At 47.0% G+C, this 17,341-nt stretch overlaps 2 protein-coding genes across 3 annotated transcripts in view; one reads left to right on the forward strand and one right to left on the reverse strand.

Annotated features, from left to right (window-relative positions):
* ATP1A3 (ATPase Na+/K+ transporting subunit alpha 3) overlaps window positions 1–1,692 on the forward strand; it is a 33,983-nt gene extending 32,291 nt beyond the window's left edge. The window contains exon 23 of the mRNA XM_083753668.1: window positions 103–1,692. Coding sequence (XP_083609794.1) covers window positions 103–131 — 29 coding nt within the window. The 3' untranslated portion in view covers window positions 132–1,692. The remainder of the gene's footprint in view (window positions 1–102) is intronic.
* Window positions 1,693–5,340: 3,648 nt separating this feature from the next.
* RABAC1 (Rab acceptor 1) lies at window positions 5,341–15,988 on the reverse strand. 2 transcript variants are annotated; one of them, XM_083754399.1, is made up of 6 exons: window positions 15,788–15,988; window positions 12,957–13,067; window positions 11,423–11,635; window positions 10,666–10,763; window positions 8,731–8,832; window positions 5,341–6,532 (listed from the first exon to the last, which is right to left on the reverse strand). In XM_083754399.1, the coding sequence occupies exons 2-6, from the start codon at window positions 13,034–13,036 to the stop codon at window positions 6,444–6,446; spliced, it is 582 nt and encodes a 193-aa protein (XP_083610525.1). In that variant the 5' UTR covers window positions 13,037–13,067; window positions 15,788–15,988; the 3' UTR covers window positions 5,341–6,443. The 2 variants fall into 2 exon arrangements, with proteins under 2 accessions (XP_083610525.1, XP_083610526.1); XM_083754400.1 differs by lacking the exon at window positions 15,788–15,988 and adding an exon at window positions 15,439–15,767.
* Between the last annotated feature and the right edge of the window lie 1,353 nt (window positions 15,989–17,341).

Consider the following 17,341-nt stretch of genomic DNA (forward strand, 5'->3'; position numbering starts at 1 on the left):
GGGTGGGAGACCTGTGGATGGAGCCAGGGTTGGGGACGACGACAGGAGAACCGTGCCCTCCACTGCTGCCTGCTCATGTTGGTTTTTTATTTTGTTTTGCAGGATGGGTGGAGAAAGAAACCTACTACTGAGTCTCCTCCCTTGTCCGTGGCTGGTTGTCTCCCCTTAAGGGGGAGTGCTCTCCCCTCCAAAATTCTGCCTATCCTCCCCGCCTAATTATGAGAGAGAGAGAAAGAGCCTGATGCCAGGATCATAAGTTCGGACACAGAAACAACAAAACCACCTTCCCCGCCTTCATTTCCCCGGACCCCGGTGGCTGAGATAGGAACGCCATCCTGTCTCATCCTGCACCCATGTCCCAAGATGGAGGGGTGCGGTGGGGGAGGGAAAACCGCCACCCCACACACACCTCGACCTCTGCTCTCTGCCATATTCTTCCTTTAGTTTTTCGGAGCAGCCTGGTGGGGGGGGGGAGGGGGCATGGGTGCAAGACAGAGAGAGAAACGGGGTCATTGGGGCAATATTTATTTACCTCGGCAAAACCCATCTTCACCCACCAACTGTTGCCCCTGCATCAAATTTTCCCTTCCATAGCTGGGAATGAACCCGGGGACCAGCAGTACCCCCAAAAAACAACATGCCTCGGATTACGTGAGCCAAACGGGACAGGGTTTTGGGTGGGAGGGCACGGGGTTTACTGTTATCTGGTTAGCAGTAGTAAAGCTTTTGACCCCCCCAGGTTTGGGGAGGGAAACTCCTTTTGCTCCCCTACCCTTGTCATTTTCCATTTTCTCCCTCTCCCCTGCTCCTGTGGGGGATCTGTGTGTGTGTGTGTGTGTACATTTGTGTGTGTGTGTGTGTGTGTACGCACGAGAGGGGAGCAGAGGTCAGCCATGGGTGACCCTCAACTGCCCATCTACGCTTCCTTGGCCTCCCTCCTCCTATCAACTTTTTTTGGGTTGCGTGTGGCGAGTGTTGCAGCACAAAGGCGAACAACAACAACAACAAACCCTTCGAGAACAAAACGCGCCAGGGTTTCTCGTCCCCTTTCCTCCTGGCTCCCGCACCCCTCCCCTCTCGACTCGGACTCCCGCTAGATGTGTAAATGAAACCCAGGCGTCCGGAGTCCCTCTCCTCTGCATGTACAGATTTGCTCTCATAGGACCAAGACAGCAGCTTTCTCCTGCCCCCTCCTCTGTGTGTGTGTGTGTGTATATGCGGGGGCCAGGATGTTACCCTTCTGTCCCAAGGTAACCCATCAAGAGGAAGCGGGGACCCTCCTGGCAGTCATTCCCACTGGTGCTTAACACCACCCTCTCCTCTTGGGCAGCCGTTTTCCCATTTCCTTGGCCCACGACCCAGTACAGAGACCTCAGCCATAGCTCCCTTCCCAGGAAAAATTGTGCCCTTCCTCATCTACCCTGAGGTGGAAGGAGAGGGACCTCTCTGGCTTCTGACTGGGTGAGGGACTTCACCTCTGTGTGTCCCCACCCTCAATAAACTTTTATTTTCTTTGTGTTTTGGGTGGGGAGGGGAGTGGGGACACGAAGCGCCCGTGTTGGGGGGGAGATGTAGTCTGTCCTGTCCCATCTCCCCTTCCCGTTTTGGGATTGTGTTGTCGTGTGAACCAACAAAAACAAGGAGGAAAAAACAAACCGATTTAACAAATAAAAACAGAAGTGGAATATTTAATTATGAGATATAGCCGTCTCATTACATATATATATATATATCTGTGTGTGTCTGTGTTTCTGTCAGGAGAAATGGTGCACAATGAATAGCCCACCTACCCATTACGCAGAATGAAGTGGGGAGACCAAGGTGTTGAAATTCTGGGCTGTACCAATTCAGAGTGAAGGTGGAGACTGTGTTTGTTGTGTATTATTGCCCCTCTTACTAAGTACATGAACACATTGAAGAGCAGCGGCTCTCAAACTTTATTTGGGCCACACTTTCAAAATAAAAATGTGCTCGTGCCACACAATGAACAGAACTAGGGTTGCCCTCCGTATCGCTTGATGCTCCCGCTCTCATTTTGAAAAGGTATCTATCCATATAATGCAAAAAATATTTTGATACCATACCACTGCACCGCAATGTTTAAATGTTTCTTTAATTGTCTACCTGCCACCCTTGCCAACCAAATCAGTGTGGCAGAACCACTGCTGTAGAGAAAGTAGAGTAGCTCCATCCTTGCTCTGCTGGCTATAGCATTTATTTTATTTTTATTTTTTGCACGCACAAAGAACTGCCCCCTTCCCTCTGAAGCGATGCAGCCCAGAATTCTTCTACACTTAATGCCTCATAATGTGCCAATGAGCTCTGAGAAGAAAACCCAAGAGAAAGGAAAGGGAAATGTGGTTTATAGATGGTTTCAGCCAAAGCTTTTATAGGGCTGCTTATTAAGACGTCAGGCATTAAAGATCTCGCACGGTACATGGAGCAAAACGATCCATGCGCCACTGTTATTTGCATCTGACCCGCTGTGGCTTTGCTGATGGGGAGACAGCTACTCTCGCTTAGCAAATTAGGGTGGGGAGGAGCACACAGCTGGGCATCATGCTTGAATTAAATGTTGCCTACGTGGCTTCTGAGAATCAGCTGCAAAGGTGAGAGACAGAATTTAGACTCTAGCTAAGGGTGGATTTGTTGTTCTGCGTTTGGCCACAGGAGGGAGACAAGCAGCCTCTCCCAGCACTGCAGCAAACAGCTAAGTGAGGATGGCTGGTTGCAGGTGGCATTGCGGTGGGTTGGGTGGATAATAATATAGAGAGCGAGCCTTGGCCTGGGATGCCCTCCACTGCTCTTCCTCTCTTCCCCAAGTTCCCTTCTGAGGCTTCAGCTCTGTCCTGACCTCCTCCCCACTGTCTGGCACTGTCCTCTAACTCGAAAGATGCCTCTTGACGCAGCTAATTTAATCGGATTGCTTTTTCCATCTGGCTCCCATGGGGTGGGGAGTGGGGAGAGAGGAGGAGGTCATTGCCACAGCAACAGAAGGATGGAGAGAGAGAGAGAGCAGGGTATTGCCATGGTGACAAAGCAGGCTGAAGTTGCTGACGAAGGAAAGGTGGTGGCGAGGCAATCGGGAGACCCAGGTGCTTGGCTGGGCGGTGGCCCGTTTTCACAGAATTCGTAGAATTTTAGAGCCGGAAGGGACCTTGAGGGTCCTAGAACAACACCCTGCAGTGCAGGAATCTTGCACCAAACATGGGGCGTGAACCCACGACCCAGAAATCAAGGATCTCATGCTCTTTATCAACTGAGCTATAATTTCTTCCTCTCGTTTAAAAATTCTGCAGAGCATCGGAGAGGGCTTTTAGATGCTACTCTGCCACTGCCCCCTGGTTTATGGCTGCCAAATCTTTTAGCTGTCCTCTGCTCCTGTGCCTTTAACACCAGCAAATAGATAGATAGATAGATAGATAGATAGATAGATAGATAGATAGATAGATAGAGATTTAAGCATTCCCTCCCAGTGAAACCAAGCCATGGTGGTGAGAGGCAGCACTCTTTTGCTTAATCATCTTGGCATACAATGGCAGTCATTAAATGCAGCGGAGCCTCATCATCTAGAGATCTAGGGAACTGCTGGATAAAGGGGGCGGGGGAATCTGCCATTTGTGTTTCTTCATTCTAGCATCTTCAGGTGTGACCTGAAAACTACGTTAAGACCTAGGCGAGCTGCCCTAATTTATTAAGTCTGCTACCTCCTCTGAAAATCCATTTTAAGGCTGATGTCTGTTTGAGGCTTCAGCAAGAAAGCCAGTTTTAATCTCAGCAAACGCGACTTGAAACCAACAGCAGGGTATTTTGGGCTGCGTTGCATTTAGGGCAGGGAAGCAACTTTCATCCACGCAGTCCCATTTCTCAAAATAAAGACTTCGCAATCAACGTGTTTCGGGGCGACAACCTCTGGCAGCGAGCACATGGCAATGTTGTGGGGTGCAGTGAACAGGAACCGTCCTGCTGCATCAGTCCAAAGTTCCACTCAATTCACCCTCCTGCTTCCAGCTAAATCAGGGGTCAGCAACCTTTTTCAGCTGTGGGCTGGTCCACTGTCCCTCAGACCATATGGTGGGCCGGACTATATTTTTTGAGGGGGGGGGGGAATGAACGAATTCCTATGCCCCACAAATAACCCAGAGCTGCATTTTAAATAAAAGCACGCATTCTACTCATGTAAAAACACACTGATTCCCGGACCGTCCGCGGGCCGGATTGAGAAAGCAACTGGGCTGCATCCAGCCCACGGGCCTTAGATTGTCTAACCCTGAGCTAGATGGACCTAGGAATCCCAAAATGCAAGGTGTGGTAGCAGGAGTCCTTCCTTCCTGTTGCATGGCTGTAGCAACTGGTATACAATGGCTTCCGTTTCTATTTCAGTACTATGGCTAACAGGCAGGTGGCAAGGGAGTCCTGCAACAAAGTGTTGCAGCACTGAGTGTTCCTGCTCAAGGTCAAGTCACTCTATTCCAGCCAGGATGCTCAATTTTATCTCACCCTCCCGGTGTCAGGACTGAGCGTGCTTGCTTCGCAAGCTGCTTAGGTTTTCGTTTCCCCTCAAAAGATTTGCTTTTACTCCGCTGCAAACCTGGTGTTTTCGCAAGCCTGTGGATGCTTCCTTCTTGTGTGTAGAACGCACTTGGAAAGCTGATGTTACCATTAGCATGTATGAATGCAGACTCCCCCTTCTCTGTTAACTACTCCATTCCCCTTTAAAAGTCATTGGAAGTGATTGCCATTGCCACATCTTGTGGCAGTGAGTTCCAAAGTTATGCGGAAGCAGATTGTGTTTTCGTCCATCCTGAATTTACTGCCACTCGACTTCAGTAAGAGACCTGAAGTTCTAGTGTGACGTGAGAATCGGATAATTAGAAAGGACCTTAAAAGGCATCGAGTCCAACCCACTAAAGGTGGAGATGATATGCTGCTACAACATGTAGCCTTGCCTTGAAAATGTCTAATGAAATAGTCGTCACCACCACCTTCCAAGTCAGTCTGATCAGACTAGATTCAGACTAGTACTGAAACAGAAACTGGAGAGCATGTACCACTGGCTCAGGTGAAATCCCCTTGCAATTTAAGCTCGTTGCTCTGGGGCAGCTTTGGGCAACCTGCTGCCCTCCAGATTTTGCTGGGCTACAACTCCCACCTGAGTTGGAAGCTGTAGTCCATCAACATGTGGAGGGCCACCAGGTTGCCCAAGGCTGCTCTGGAGCAACAGAAAGTAAATTTGCTCCCTTGTCTCTGTGACCTAGAGAGACGCCCCCACCCCACCCCTGGGACCAGCTCCAATGCGAAATTCGGGAGAAGCCGGGCTGAAATGAACAGAATTAGCCGTCCATCTTAACCTGGAATTTATTAAGTGCTCCCAGAATATGAATCACTTGTAAATAGCATAGTATTAAGAGCCCTTGCAATTTCCAAATGGATGAATAATTGCTGGGGGGGGGGAGGGAGGACTTAAAATTGCACAGAACCTGTAACATTAAGAAAGGGTGTTGCCATTCCATTAGTCATTGGGGGATAAAATAGGATGCAAATACATAGAGAGACATGTAAAACTTTGCAATAATGTTGCATACTATGCTATCAGGCGCTAGGGGGCAAAAAAGGACAGGGCAACTCACATGCATTTTAAATTATCTTTGGCCACGTCAGGGCCACAATCAAACCAAATGAATTATTCTGACTGATCTGCCAGACCAAAGCACTCAAAAATGTGGAGAATCTGGATGATTCATGGTGCCACGTGTACGGAATTAGGTTCTGGAGTGTGGTTTTTTTTTGCCCTGACTGTAGACTCTGGAGTTTTGATTTTTTAAAAAAAAAAATTTTGGTGGTTAATCCAGCTCCGAGCAGCAATGACAAGAGGCCTCTCTGCTCGCATTTCCGACGGCCCGCTGACGGCCAGCCTCAAAGCAAGCAGGCGACCTTGAAAAAACGAAGGAACTGTCGTGTATCAACACACACTGTGTGTCCCTATGACCTCTTGGGCAGAGCAGAGTAGGCCCTTGGAGGACATTCCAATTAACACTTCTGCTTCTTTAATGTTACCGGCAGAAGATAAAAGGAGGCCGAACTAAAAGCTGTTCTGGAAGGCCTCCAAGGCCCGGCTACTGGGTGAAGTGTAATGGGAGTTAAATAATCTCACGAAGGCGGAGAGTGCTGGACACAGCCTTATCATGTGCCCGAGATGGGGAAATCCAAGGGCGAGGTCATTGGGAATTCAGGGCAGGGGGGGGGGTTCCTAAGGAATGGGGAGATGAGGGGTGGGAGGCATCCCGCACCCCCCAAAAGTAGGGAGAGCATCAAGGGTTTCTAAGATCTGGAGAGAGCTTCAAAGCCAGGACATGGCACATGGCAATGGAATGAAATAGCAGCGGTATTTACACAGGACAGGGTAACAGCGATATAGGGGGCGAAGGGCTGCCCCAGGCCATTCACACAGGCTCCATCTGCAGCTCATCGGTTTCGGCAGATTCCAATTCATGGAAGGCGGCATGTGAACCAATAACTACCAACGTGGCACCTGCAGGGGGCGACAGACCGGACAGGGAGAAAGCAAAAAGGTTAGGTTAGTTCTCTTTCCATAGTGCTGGGACTCTGACATGCTCTCTGTGTACGCTGCAGCTCCTCAGGGCACCTTGGGCTTGTGGGCAGGGAGAGAAAGGTGCCAAAGTAGAAAGGGAGTCACAACAGAGTGGGATGGAAGACCTGGAATCGCCACCTGGAAGTATTATTATTATTATTATTATTATTATTATTATTATTATTGGTTTGTACCCCACATATGTGACTGGGTTGCCACAGCCACTCTGGGCAGCTTCCAACAGAATGCAAAAATACAACGAAACAACATAACACCACCCACCCATTATGCCAGCACTATTCTCATTAATACAGTTTCCTTTTCAAACATTATTCACATAGCAGGCTTAACTCAAATAAGCCTTTTTCCTGTGCAAATGGCACTGAAAATGGCAAGGGTGGCATAGGAACGGCATGAGATGCTGTCGGAAAATGGAAATAGTTTGCAGAAGCAGATTTTCTGCAAGGTGGGAATAGTTTTGTTTTTTGCAAGTTTTGTATTTTGCGAGAACTAACTCAGGCAGAATGTGGTATGCCAACTTACAGTACTCTATTCCCTTCATATATTATTATTATTATTATTATTATTTGCTCTGATGGTTTAGGTGAGCCCACATCCCACAGAATTTAATTTTTTTTACTGTCCTCTTGCCTGGCGAACATAAGGTGAATTAGTTTTACACCTTATTAATTAGGTATACACCTCTTTCTCAAGAGAAAACCACACAGCTCCTGCTCATTTTTCATCCCCATCCCATGATCTGCGCCACAATGCAAAAAAAAAAAAAAAGAAAAGGACCAGGGTCACGTGCCAGGGCCCCTGAACTAGTGGAAGGCCACAACAATAATGGAGCAGCAAGTGAAGCTGAACTGTGCAACACTGTGGACTAAATTTGAGCAGGGCTGGGAGGGGCAACAGTAAGCAGAAGCTTAAATGCAGACCTTGCAAAATACCGTATGTGTCAGCTGAGAAGCACGAGAAGCAGACGGCCAATAATCAAGGCTTTGTGTATTCTGCAACTTGTAGGTGCAGGTAATGCACACACTCGGCTTCCTGAGAATCTCAGGTTGCACTTCTTAAAAACAAGTTTCCAGTAAGGACTATCACATCTAAGAAGTCAAACAGGGTGCTGAACAGGCGTTAGTGCCCTGAATTAGTGCCTTGCTGCAGCTAGACTGGTGGCTAGGAGCGACCGCCGAGACCACATAACACCGGTCCTGAAAGACTACATTGGCTCCCAGTACGTTTCCGAGCACAATTCAAAGTGTTGGTGTTGACCTTTAAAGCCCTAAACGGCCTCAGCCCAGTATATCTGAAGGAGCGTCTCCACCCCCATCGTTCTGCCCGGACACTGAGATTCAGCACCGAGGGCCTTCTGGCGGTTCCCTCACTGTGAGAAGTGAAGCTACAGGGAACCAGGCAGAGGGACTTCTCGGTAGTGGCACCTGCCCTGTAGAACGCCCTCCCACCAGATGTCAAGGAAATAAACAACTATCTGACTTTTAGAAGACATCTGTTTTAATGTATTTTTTATCTTTTGCTGGAAGCTGTCCAGAGTGCTGGTGGGAAACCCAGCCAGATGGGCGGGGTATAAATAAATAAATTGTTGTTGTTGTTGTTGTTATTTTCTGAAGGCAGCCCTGTTTAGGGAAGTTTTTAATGTTTGAGGTTTTATTGTGCTTTTAATTCTGTTGGGAGCTGCCCAGAGTGGTTTGGGGAAACCTAGCCAAATGGGTGGGGTATAAATAATAAATTATTACTATTATTATTATGCACAGCAACTCCTGACTAGCAAAAGCAGAATAAATTATGCAAACTACGAGGCTATTACGTAATGCAACCACATTTGCCTAAGTTATGCACATCACAAAATTTAGCTCTTCTTCCTGCAGGATTTATGCGTTTTAAAGAGAGTACGGGATACATTGTGGCACATGCAGTCATGAGCAGTGCAAGAGGGAAAGCTCTCCTCCCGAGTAACTCCACAGGAACACTTTTTACAACTTGCTGTTTGTGCAAGCTGTGGACTGTCTCCCAGATTTCCAGGAAACAAAAGACGACACACACCCCTTCTATTTTATTACCCAGAAATGGAAGGTGGTTTGTGTCTCACAGCTGGAATGCGGTTGTTCACTTACCCAGCACCCAGAAGACAGCGGAGCCGGCTCCCGCCAGCCAGAAGAATGGGAAGGAAACGCCCCCAGCCAGGCCGTATTGGTGGGCTGTGCTGAGCTCCCGCCCTAAAGAAAAAGAGGTTGAGTGAGAATACAGGGGGCAGGAATACCAGGCTCACGCTCTAACTCTCAGGGCCTTTCGAGACAAAGCTGGAAGCCCCGGTTGCCTGTGTAAATTGACCACCGGCCCAACAGCAGAGATTTGCCTGATTACTGCAAATGAACACAAGACACCTAGCGCTCTATGGTCTACTCTAGCTACAAACTACAGGGTTGAAGCCTAGCAAGAAAAGGGCATTCGCCAGTGATCTGCATCGTTCTTGTTGATGCACCGCCACCTGGTGGCTACTCTGGGAGCTGCAACCTTCGAGGACGCTTCAAGGCATGACAGAGCTTCAAGGAATGTCGTCCACGAAAGGGGCTGGGGTGTCCAAATCACATGGCCAAGAACTGCCCCCTCCCTTTTCATGACATGAGCACAGCAGCACTCCTCCTGCTGGAGATTCCCAGCAACCGGTAAAGATCCCTGGAAGATTGCCTTCTCCCCAACAGACCTACCCGAGTCCTATGATGGGATAGCTCATTCGGTAGAGACTTAATCTTGGGGTTGTGGGTGATTGTGTATTGCAGGGGGGTTGGACTAGATGACCCTCGTGGTCCCTTCCAACTCTACAATTCTATGAATCTAACCTCGGAGATCCTTTTCAGAGGCCCTACTCCAGATTGCGTTTGTTGTTGATTAGTCGTTTAGTCATGTCCGACTCTTCATGACCCCCTGGACCAGAGCATGCCAGGCACTTCTGTCTTCCCGCAATTTGGTCAAACTCATGCTGGTAGCCTCGAGAACACTGTCCAACCATCTCGTCCTCTGTCGTCCCCTTCTCCTTGTGCCCTCCATCTTTCCCAACATCAGGGTCTTTTCCAGGGAGTCTTCTCTTCTCATGAGGTGGCCAAAGTATTGGAGCCTCAGCTTCAGGATCTGTCCTTCCAGTGAGCACTCAGGGCTGATTTCCTTCAGTATGGAGAGGTTTGATCTTCTTGCAGTCCATGGGACTCTCAAGAGTCTCCTCCAGCACCATAATTCAAAAGCATCAATTCTTCAGCGATCAGCCTTCTTTATGGTCCAGCTCTCACTTCCATACATCACTACTGGGAAAACCATGGCTTTAACTATAAGGACCTTTGCTGGCAAGGTGATGTCTCTGCTTTTTAAGATGCTGTCTAGGTCTGTCATTGCTTTTCTCCCAAGAAGCAGGCGTCTTTTGATTTTGTGACTGCTGTCACCATCTGCAGTGATCATGGAGACCAAGAATGTAAAATCTCTCACTGCCTCCATTTCTTCTCCTTCTATTTGCCAGGAGGTGATGGGACCAGTGGCCATGATCTTTGTTTTTTTTATGTTGAGCTTCAGACCATATTTTGCGCTCTCCTCTTTCACCTTCATTAAAAGGTTATTTAATTCCTCCTCACTTTCTGCCATCAAGGTGCTAAATGAAGTGAAACAGGTGGCTACCAGAGACAGGGCCTTGCAGTGGTGGCCCCCCAGCTGTGGGAATGTCTACCTTATGGTTATTCTGGCATCAGGTGAAGACACTGTCATTTCTCAGGCTTCTCAGAAATCTGTGTTTTTAGCGTTCTGAAACACTGCTTTTATTCTGTCCTATGCTGCAGGTTTTTTACTTTATTTTATAATATTGTTTTGACTGTATGTCATCGTTTTATGCCGTAAGCCACTCCGAAAACAAGGTTAGTGGGTGGCTTTAGAGAAATATAGGAGTAAACGGGCAATGTTATGGCTTCAGTGATCGTGGTAGTTATGTAATCAGCATGCAATCTATGCACTGGTATGAATTTTCTCTATCACACACAGCTTGTCAATGCCAGCCTCCCTCTACGTACCAAAGACAACAAGTTGTGACTGCTGGGTCTTCAGGTAAATGATGTAACAGGCTCCAAAGAAGACAGCAAGCGCAATCAGGAGCAGTGGAGACGTGATGCTGCCAGGGCAGAGAGAGAGGGTTAGAAGCATCAAGAAAGATCACAGATCATCAACCCAACCCTCTCCCCAAATCACAGTAATAATCATAAAAGGGTTCCCAGCTTTGGGACATTACACAGTATTCCTCAGTGACCCTTAAGCAGCAAAAATCTGCATAAGAGCTAAAGCCAACCTGCTTGCAGATCCTCCTTGTTATTTGTCTGCTTATGAGAGCTACTGTTTCATATCGCAGGTGGCAGAACTGAATGTCTAAATGCCCCCCTGAAAAGTGAAATAAACGTTCTCGACTGAATGCTCTCCCCTCCAAAAAAAATCAAGGAAAATGATAACCTGAAACCTCCTGTCTGACATGCTAACTTTGACTATTTGTCTATCTCTGTTTGTATGTCATAAACATACAATCTACTGCTTCAGGGCAAACATGCAACTTCTTCGCTGCTCTCTCCATTCTTTCTTCCAGTGACACCTCAGTATCATAACAAACAAACATTGCTCTGTCAGAAGGGATATTTCCACATCTTGTGCCTAAAGCAGCCTTCCCCTGAGACCAGCTCTGTGGCTTATCCCAGCTGTGGGACAAAAGGCTCCTCAGTGCATGCTCAGTGATGCCCTCAAAGTTAAGAGGGTTCCTTCCCACGCCCTCAAAACCCCACTCACAGGCAATAGACGATGAGTCCCAGAAAGACAAAGACGTAGTTGCTCTGAAAATATTCCACGTTGCGCACCAGCCGCTTGCAGAGCTCCCCAAAGTTCCGAGGCTTCCCAAAGCGCCGCTGGTCGATGAAGTTGGCCCAGGGCCGGATGGTGGCCCGGCGCTGATCCAGCCACTCCTTGGCGGGTCCTTGGGGCAGGAGAGCTGGAATGTTGATCCTGGGGAGGGAGGGAGGGGAGGGGAGGGGAGGCCAAGAGAATGAGAAGAGGGCCAAGTCACAAGAGCCACATAATAATAATAATAATAATAATAATAATAATAATAACAACAACAACAACACGATCCCACCAGATGTCAAGGCAATAAGCAACTATTTTACTTTTAAAAGACAACTGAAGGTGGCCCTGTTTAGGGAAGTTTTTAATGTTTATTGCTGTATTGTTTTTAATATTCGGTTGAAAGCCACCCAGAGTGGCTGGGGTATAAGTAATAATAATAATAATAATAATACCTCACCCATCTGGCTGGGTTTCCCCAGCCACTCTGGGCGGCTTCCAACAAAATATTAAAATACAATAGTCTGTTAAACATTAAAAGCTTCCCTAAACAGGGCTGCCTTCAGATGTCTTCTAAAAGTCTGGTAGTTGTTTATTTCCATGACAACTGAGGGGAGGGCGTTCCACGGGGGGTGCCACTACCGAGAAGGCCCTCTGCCTGGTTCCCTGTAACTTGGCTTCTCGCAGCGAGGGAACCGCCAGAAGGACCCACGTAGAGCGCATTGCAGTAGTCCAAGCAAGAGATAACTAGAGCATTCACCACTCTGGCAAGACAGACTGCGGGTATATAGGGTCTCATCCCTATCTCAGCCCACATGCCCCCCCCCAAAAAAAACTCCAAAAGAAGAGGCCCTGGACTGAGCCAGCAGCCTTCTTTGCTGGAGCAGGGATGGGAGAACCTGCTCTCAAGACCAGGGCTACATTCCGTTGGAGCCAACTTTCCAAGGAACCAGATGCAGGCAGTGGGTGTGTCCAAAGGGTGCGTAGCTGCAGCTTGCAATGTTCCAATGATATATCAATATATCACCCACACCTAATAGGGAGGCCACCACACACCCTCATGTACACATGACCCTTACGTACAGCAGAAAACACAAACACAGCCTCCTCTTCACCACTGCTCAGCTGTTTCCAATTCGGTGGGCAGTAGGAGATGGGGAACGTGAGGAAGACTTATCTCTCTGCCCTGCTCAGCTGAGCGGCAGTCACAAGCTCATTGGGAAACTGCCACTTCTCCATTGCTTGCATGGCTCGGCCTACCTCCTGCTTCAGCTGGTGCCACAAGCAGCCATTTCAGAACGTGCTGCTGCTGTGGTTCTCTTTGGACCACCCCAAGGAGAGGCAAGGCCCAGGAGAGGCAGCAGGGCCTGTGCAAACAACTGGGCAAGATTTGGGCTGTGGGATGCCAGTTCCTCACCCCAATCTAAAAACTATAATGCTCCATCCCATTTAAGGGGCTTCCCACCCCCTCCCAGCTCCTTACTTGGTGCCCAACACGGTCCCTGCTGTCTCCATTTCAGTGGCAGGGTTGAAGAGATGCTCGGGTCCTGTTTTGTTTGCCATTGTGCTTCGGTCAATTACAGAGAAGGTAGCGCTACAGAGAGATGGGAGAAGAGGGAGAGAATCAGGCATAACACTCAGAAGCTGGTTTTATCACATGTGGTGGGAATGTAAAAAGGTGAAATGCTTCTGGGAGATGATATATAATGAGTTGAAAAAAATGTTGAAATATACATTTATAAAGAAACCAGAAGCATTTCTATTGGGCATTGTGGGGAGTGACATAAATAGAAAGGAATGTAAGCTCTTTTTATATGCCACAACAGCAGCAAGAATATTAATGGCCCAAAAATGGAAGAAAGAAGAGTTACCGTCGATTGAAGAATGGAGGATGAAGTTAATGGACTATGCAGAATTAGATAAAGTAACAGGAAGGATTCGAAACCGACGAGACCAGAAATTCACGGAAGACTGGAGTAAATTTACAGACTATTTGAAAAGTAATTGTGAAGAACAGATGACGTTTGTAGGGTTGCAAGAAGTTTTGTGAGGAGTATTATTAGAAGTATTGTAAAAATGGACAAGGGGGAGAATGATTTGTTAAGAGATGTAAAGGCAATATAAAGTTAAGAAATGAATAAGAAGTGGTTAAAATGGTGGATCATCAGTGGTGCTGATGGAAGTCTAAAAAGATTGTATAAGTGATAAGTTTTGTGGTACATTTTATAATTTATATGTTTAAATTAATAAAAAATATATATAAAAAAAATACCACTCAGAAGTTGGTGGCGGAGACAGGTGTGGAGATCAGAGTGCTGTCCGGAGAAAGCTAGGAAAGAAGACCATTGCTGGTTTAGGATGTAGAATCTAAGGGGCACTTCACACATTATAAACAGGCAAAATAAAATTTAATGATGCTCCTTTGGCTGCTTTCCAGTCCTCAAGTGTGGAGGCTAATCTTAGGGACATGTTACATGTGTCTGTTAAGAAGATCAGCAATTTCACATCTGATTTGTTTAAGAATCACATATGAGCATAGGAAGAGACTGCTGGATCAGGCTAATGGCCCATCTAGTCCAGGATCCTGTTCTCACAGTGGCCAACCAGATGTCTGTGGGAAACCTGAAAAGCAGGACCTGAGAACCCGCTGCTCCTGTGGCTTACGGCAACTGTTACTTCAGAAGTTAGCTTTAAACAAATATTTGCTGCCAGAGTGGCAAAGAGTTAGTGCAGACAGCCTCTGAGATGATCTCACCCACAATGCCTTGCTCAGAAGAAGGGCACTTTCCTGAAAGTGAGGGGTGGGTGTTTTGGAGAGCCTTCTTTGTGGGGAATGTACTCCAGCGAAAGTATAGAAATGAGGCACAGCATCCTGGACAAAAATACATCTGCTGTTCATCTGAACATGGCAGGGTTGCTTGTATTCAAAGCAAAAAAACTGCCCACAAGCTTTTCTGCAGAGGTACCCCAAATTCTAAAACACTAGCAATTCTGAGTCCTGGATAAAATCATGGAAGTTAACAATATTGCAGGACTTCTTCTCAATTTCTTTAACTTATTCAGCTTCTACTAGCCACTTATTCAGCTTCTACTAGCCACCAAGGGGGTGGCATAAGAGCATCTATGCAGTGTGTGGAAGTTCTACCCAGTGACTCCTGGAAATCTTAAAATCAGTAGCCCCTCCGATTTCAGTAATTTGATTAGACAGTGCACGAAGAACATTTATAAAGCCCCCAAAACAGAGAAAGATGATATTCTGAGCTTGTGAGGAATTGTGGGATACATACATCATTCCTAATTGGTTACTTCACTTGCATGTAGCCCCTCTAAATCCTGCTCCCCAATACAAGGAGCATTAGCCACCAGAATTTTTACAAATCATAGCTGCCCCTTGTATTTTGTTTTCGGCTGGTAACCCAACAATTATCTAGGCACCAAGGTGATGGTTCCAGACATCTTGTTTGCCTTTTTCTGCCCCTTTTGTTCTCCCATGCAAATTCCAAATAAAACCACTCAGCAGCAGAATCTGACCAGTTTTACTTTTCGGGAGGCAAATTGGCAGTTCTTACTTAGCCAGCAAGTGCCTTATAAAATCCACCCACAGCTCTGTAAACAAATATATCCTGTACAGAGGAGCCAGCTAGCACAAAAAAAGTGCCAAGCAGATCCAGAATAGTAAACTGGTTGGATTAGAAGAGTCACAACAGGAGGGTGATATATTACTGACAACATAATTAAATAACTAATTGGTTAATTATGCTTTTAATGTACACTGTGTTTAGGGAAGTTTTTAACGTTTGATGTTTTATCATGTTTTTAATATTCTGTTTGGGCAGTTCTCCTGCACAGGGTGCAGAGCCAAGAGGAAGCCTAATAATAACAATACCTATATTTATACGGATAAACAAGAAATATTGGGGGGGGGGGAGCGTCAAATTTTGTCCTCGCTCAGGGCGCCAGATTACCGAAGTCCGCCTCCTTATTAGCCAAGATACAAGGTTTAAGGAGAGAAGATAGGAGCAGTGTCCAATTTGGTTTACTACCGGCTCAGGGTGGTCACCTAATCCCCTGAGTACAGCTTGAGACGAGGCCTTCCCTCGCTAAATTCCTGATAGCGCAGGGTGTGTCTCACACATTTTAGCAGTTTTTGGCTGACTTGCAAGCGGGGAGGGGAGCTACAGGCTCAGCAAAAAAAAAATTAAGCCCCCTTCCAGGCGCCTCCGCCTGAGAGCGGCCCAGAGGATGCTCTGCGACCAAGACTCCCCCTGCATCCAGGGTTGCCCCTAGCAACAGCGGAACCCCACGCTCACTCACCTGCCTCCTTTGGAATCTGGACCAGCTCCTCGCCGGAAGCGGAGTGTGGCTGCGTGGCAGGGGGAGGAACGCGCGTTTACATTAGCAGGCGGCGGGGAGCATGCTGGGAAATGTAGTCTTCACGTGCTTGCAGCTCCCATAGCGAGTGAGGGCAAAGGAGAGTGCGGAAGCGCCACCTTCCCCGCATGGGCGTAACAAAGCAGCACTTGCCGCCCTCCCGCCCCCCTATTCTTGGACTGCAACTCCCATCAGCCCTAGCCAGCATGGCTGCATGCTGAGGCTGATGGGAGTTGTAGTCCAAAATCTCAAAGGCTGCAATAGAGTATCTGTTAACTGTGCGTGGTTAGCTCCTGTTTTCTGGCTGGCGCACCTCTCACCTTTTTCTCAATTGTTAGGGAACCTGTAAGCCTTCTGATAGATTCCTGCATTGCAAGGGATTGGGCTAGATGGCCATCAGGATCCCTCCAACTCTACGATATTGCTGGACTACAACCCCCAGCCTGGCCACACACACACACACACACACACACACACACAATATCTGGAGGGTGAGGGTAATAGTGGCTTTCTTGCTTATGCAGTCAACCAGATCTATAAGAATACTGTAGTATCTGATATGTTTGTGCTTTCTGCAGTATAAGTATTTCATTTTGTCCTTATTTGTATTACTTTTTTAAAAAGATATTTATAATTTTCATTTATAACAATAATAATTTACAACAATTATTTAACCAAGTTTTAACATTTTCAGTTTTGACTCCCTTCCCCCGCTTTTTCGTCCTTTCCTGCATGCTCCAGATTGCCTTAACTTACTCTTTTAATCATCTATTCTCATATACGGTATATATCTCATATATTTTTTAAGTTTTGAACTGCCCTGTGATCTTCAGATGGACAGTATACAAATTAAACAACAGCAGCAGCAACAACAACAACATATTTATATATATATATATATATATATACAGCCATCTTCTCAAGAAAACTCTTCACAAAGTTCAAGAGGTCAAGACACAAAGACTTTAGCAACTAATCCACACCTAATGACCCACCTAAGTGGTACTCAGGATATCACTCAAGAAATCACTCAAGGTATCTCTCAAGTAATTAAGGAACAAAAGAAGAAAAGGCACACTAGCCTGGGAACTTCCTCTCTGCCCAGAACATTGGAGGCTAGACACCACACCCCCTCTACAGTATTTATAGGAACTCAAACATTGAGATCCCGCTCTGTTCCAGTAACAAGAAGCCGAAAGCACCAGCCTGAAGATGACGAGTGAGACCTCCTCGAAACGTCGCCTAGACACCCCAACTTTTACACGGGAAGACACCCGAGGACACCAAAACCTGCATTCCTGTACCCGTGAAAATCTACGAAAGCAAATATCTTACCTCTACGGGGAGGAAACCTTCCAGCTGACAAGAACCTACGAGAAACTAGAAGTCCGAAGAGCCACCATCTTATGTGATCTCTTGTTCCTACGCAACTGCCGAGACAACAAATTAATTCCCACATGCTTCCAACTTAAATTCCATTCTAAAACCCCAGCCACC

Source organism: Podarcis gaigeae, assembly GCF_964106915.1.
Source record: "Podarcis gaigeae genome assembly, chromosome: 8".
Classification (NCBI taxonomy): domain Eukaryota; kingdom Metazoa; phylum Chordata; class Lepidosauria; order Squamata; family Lacertidae; genus Podarcis; species Podarcis gaigeae.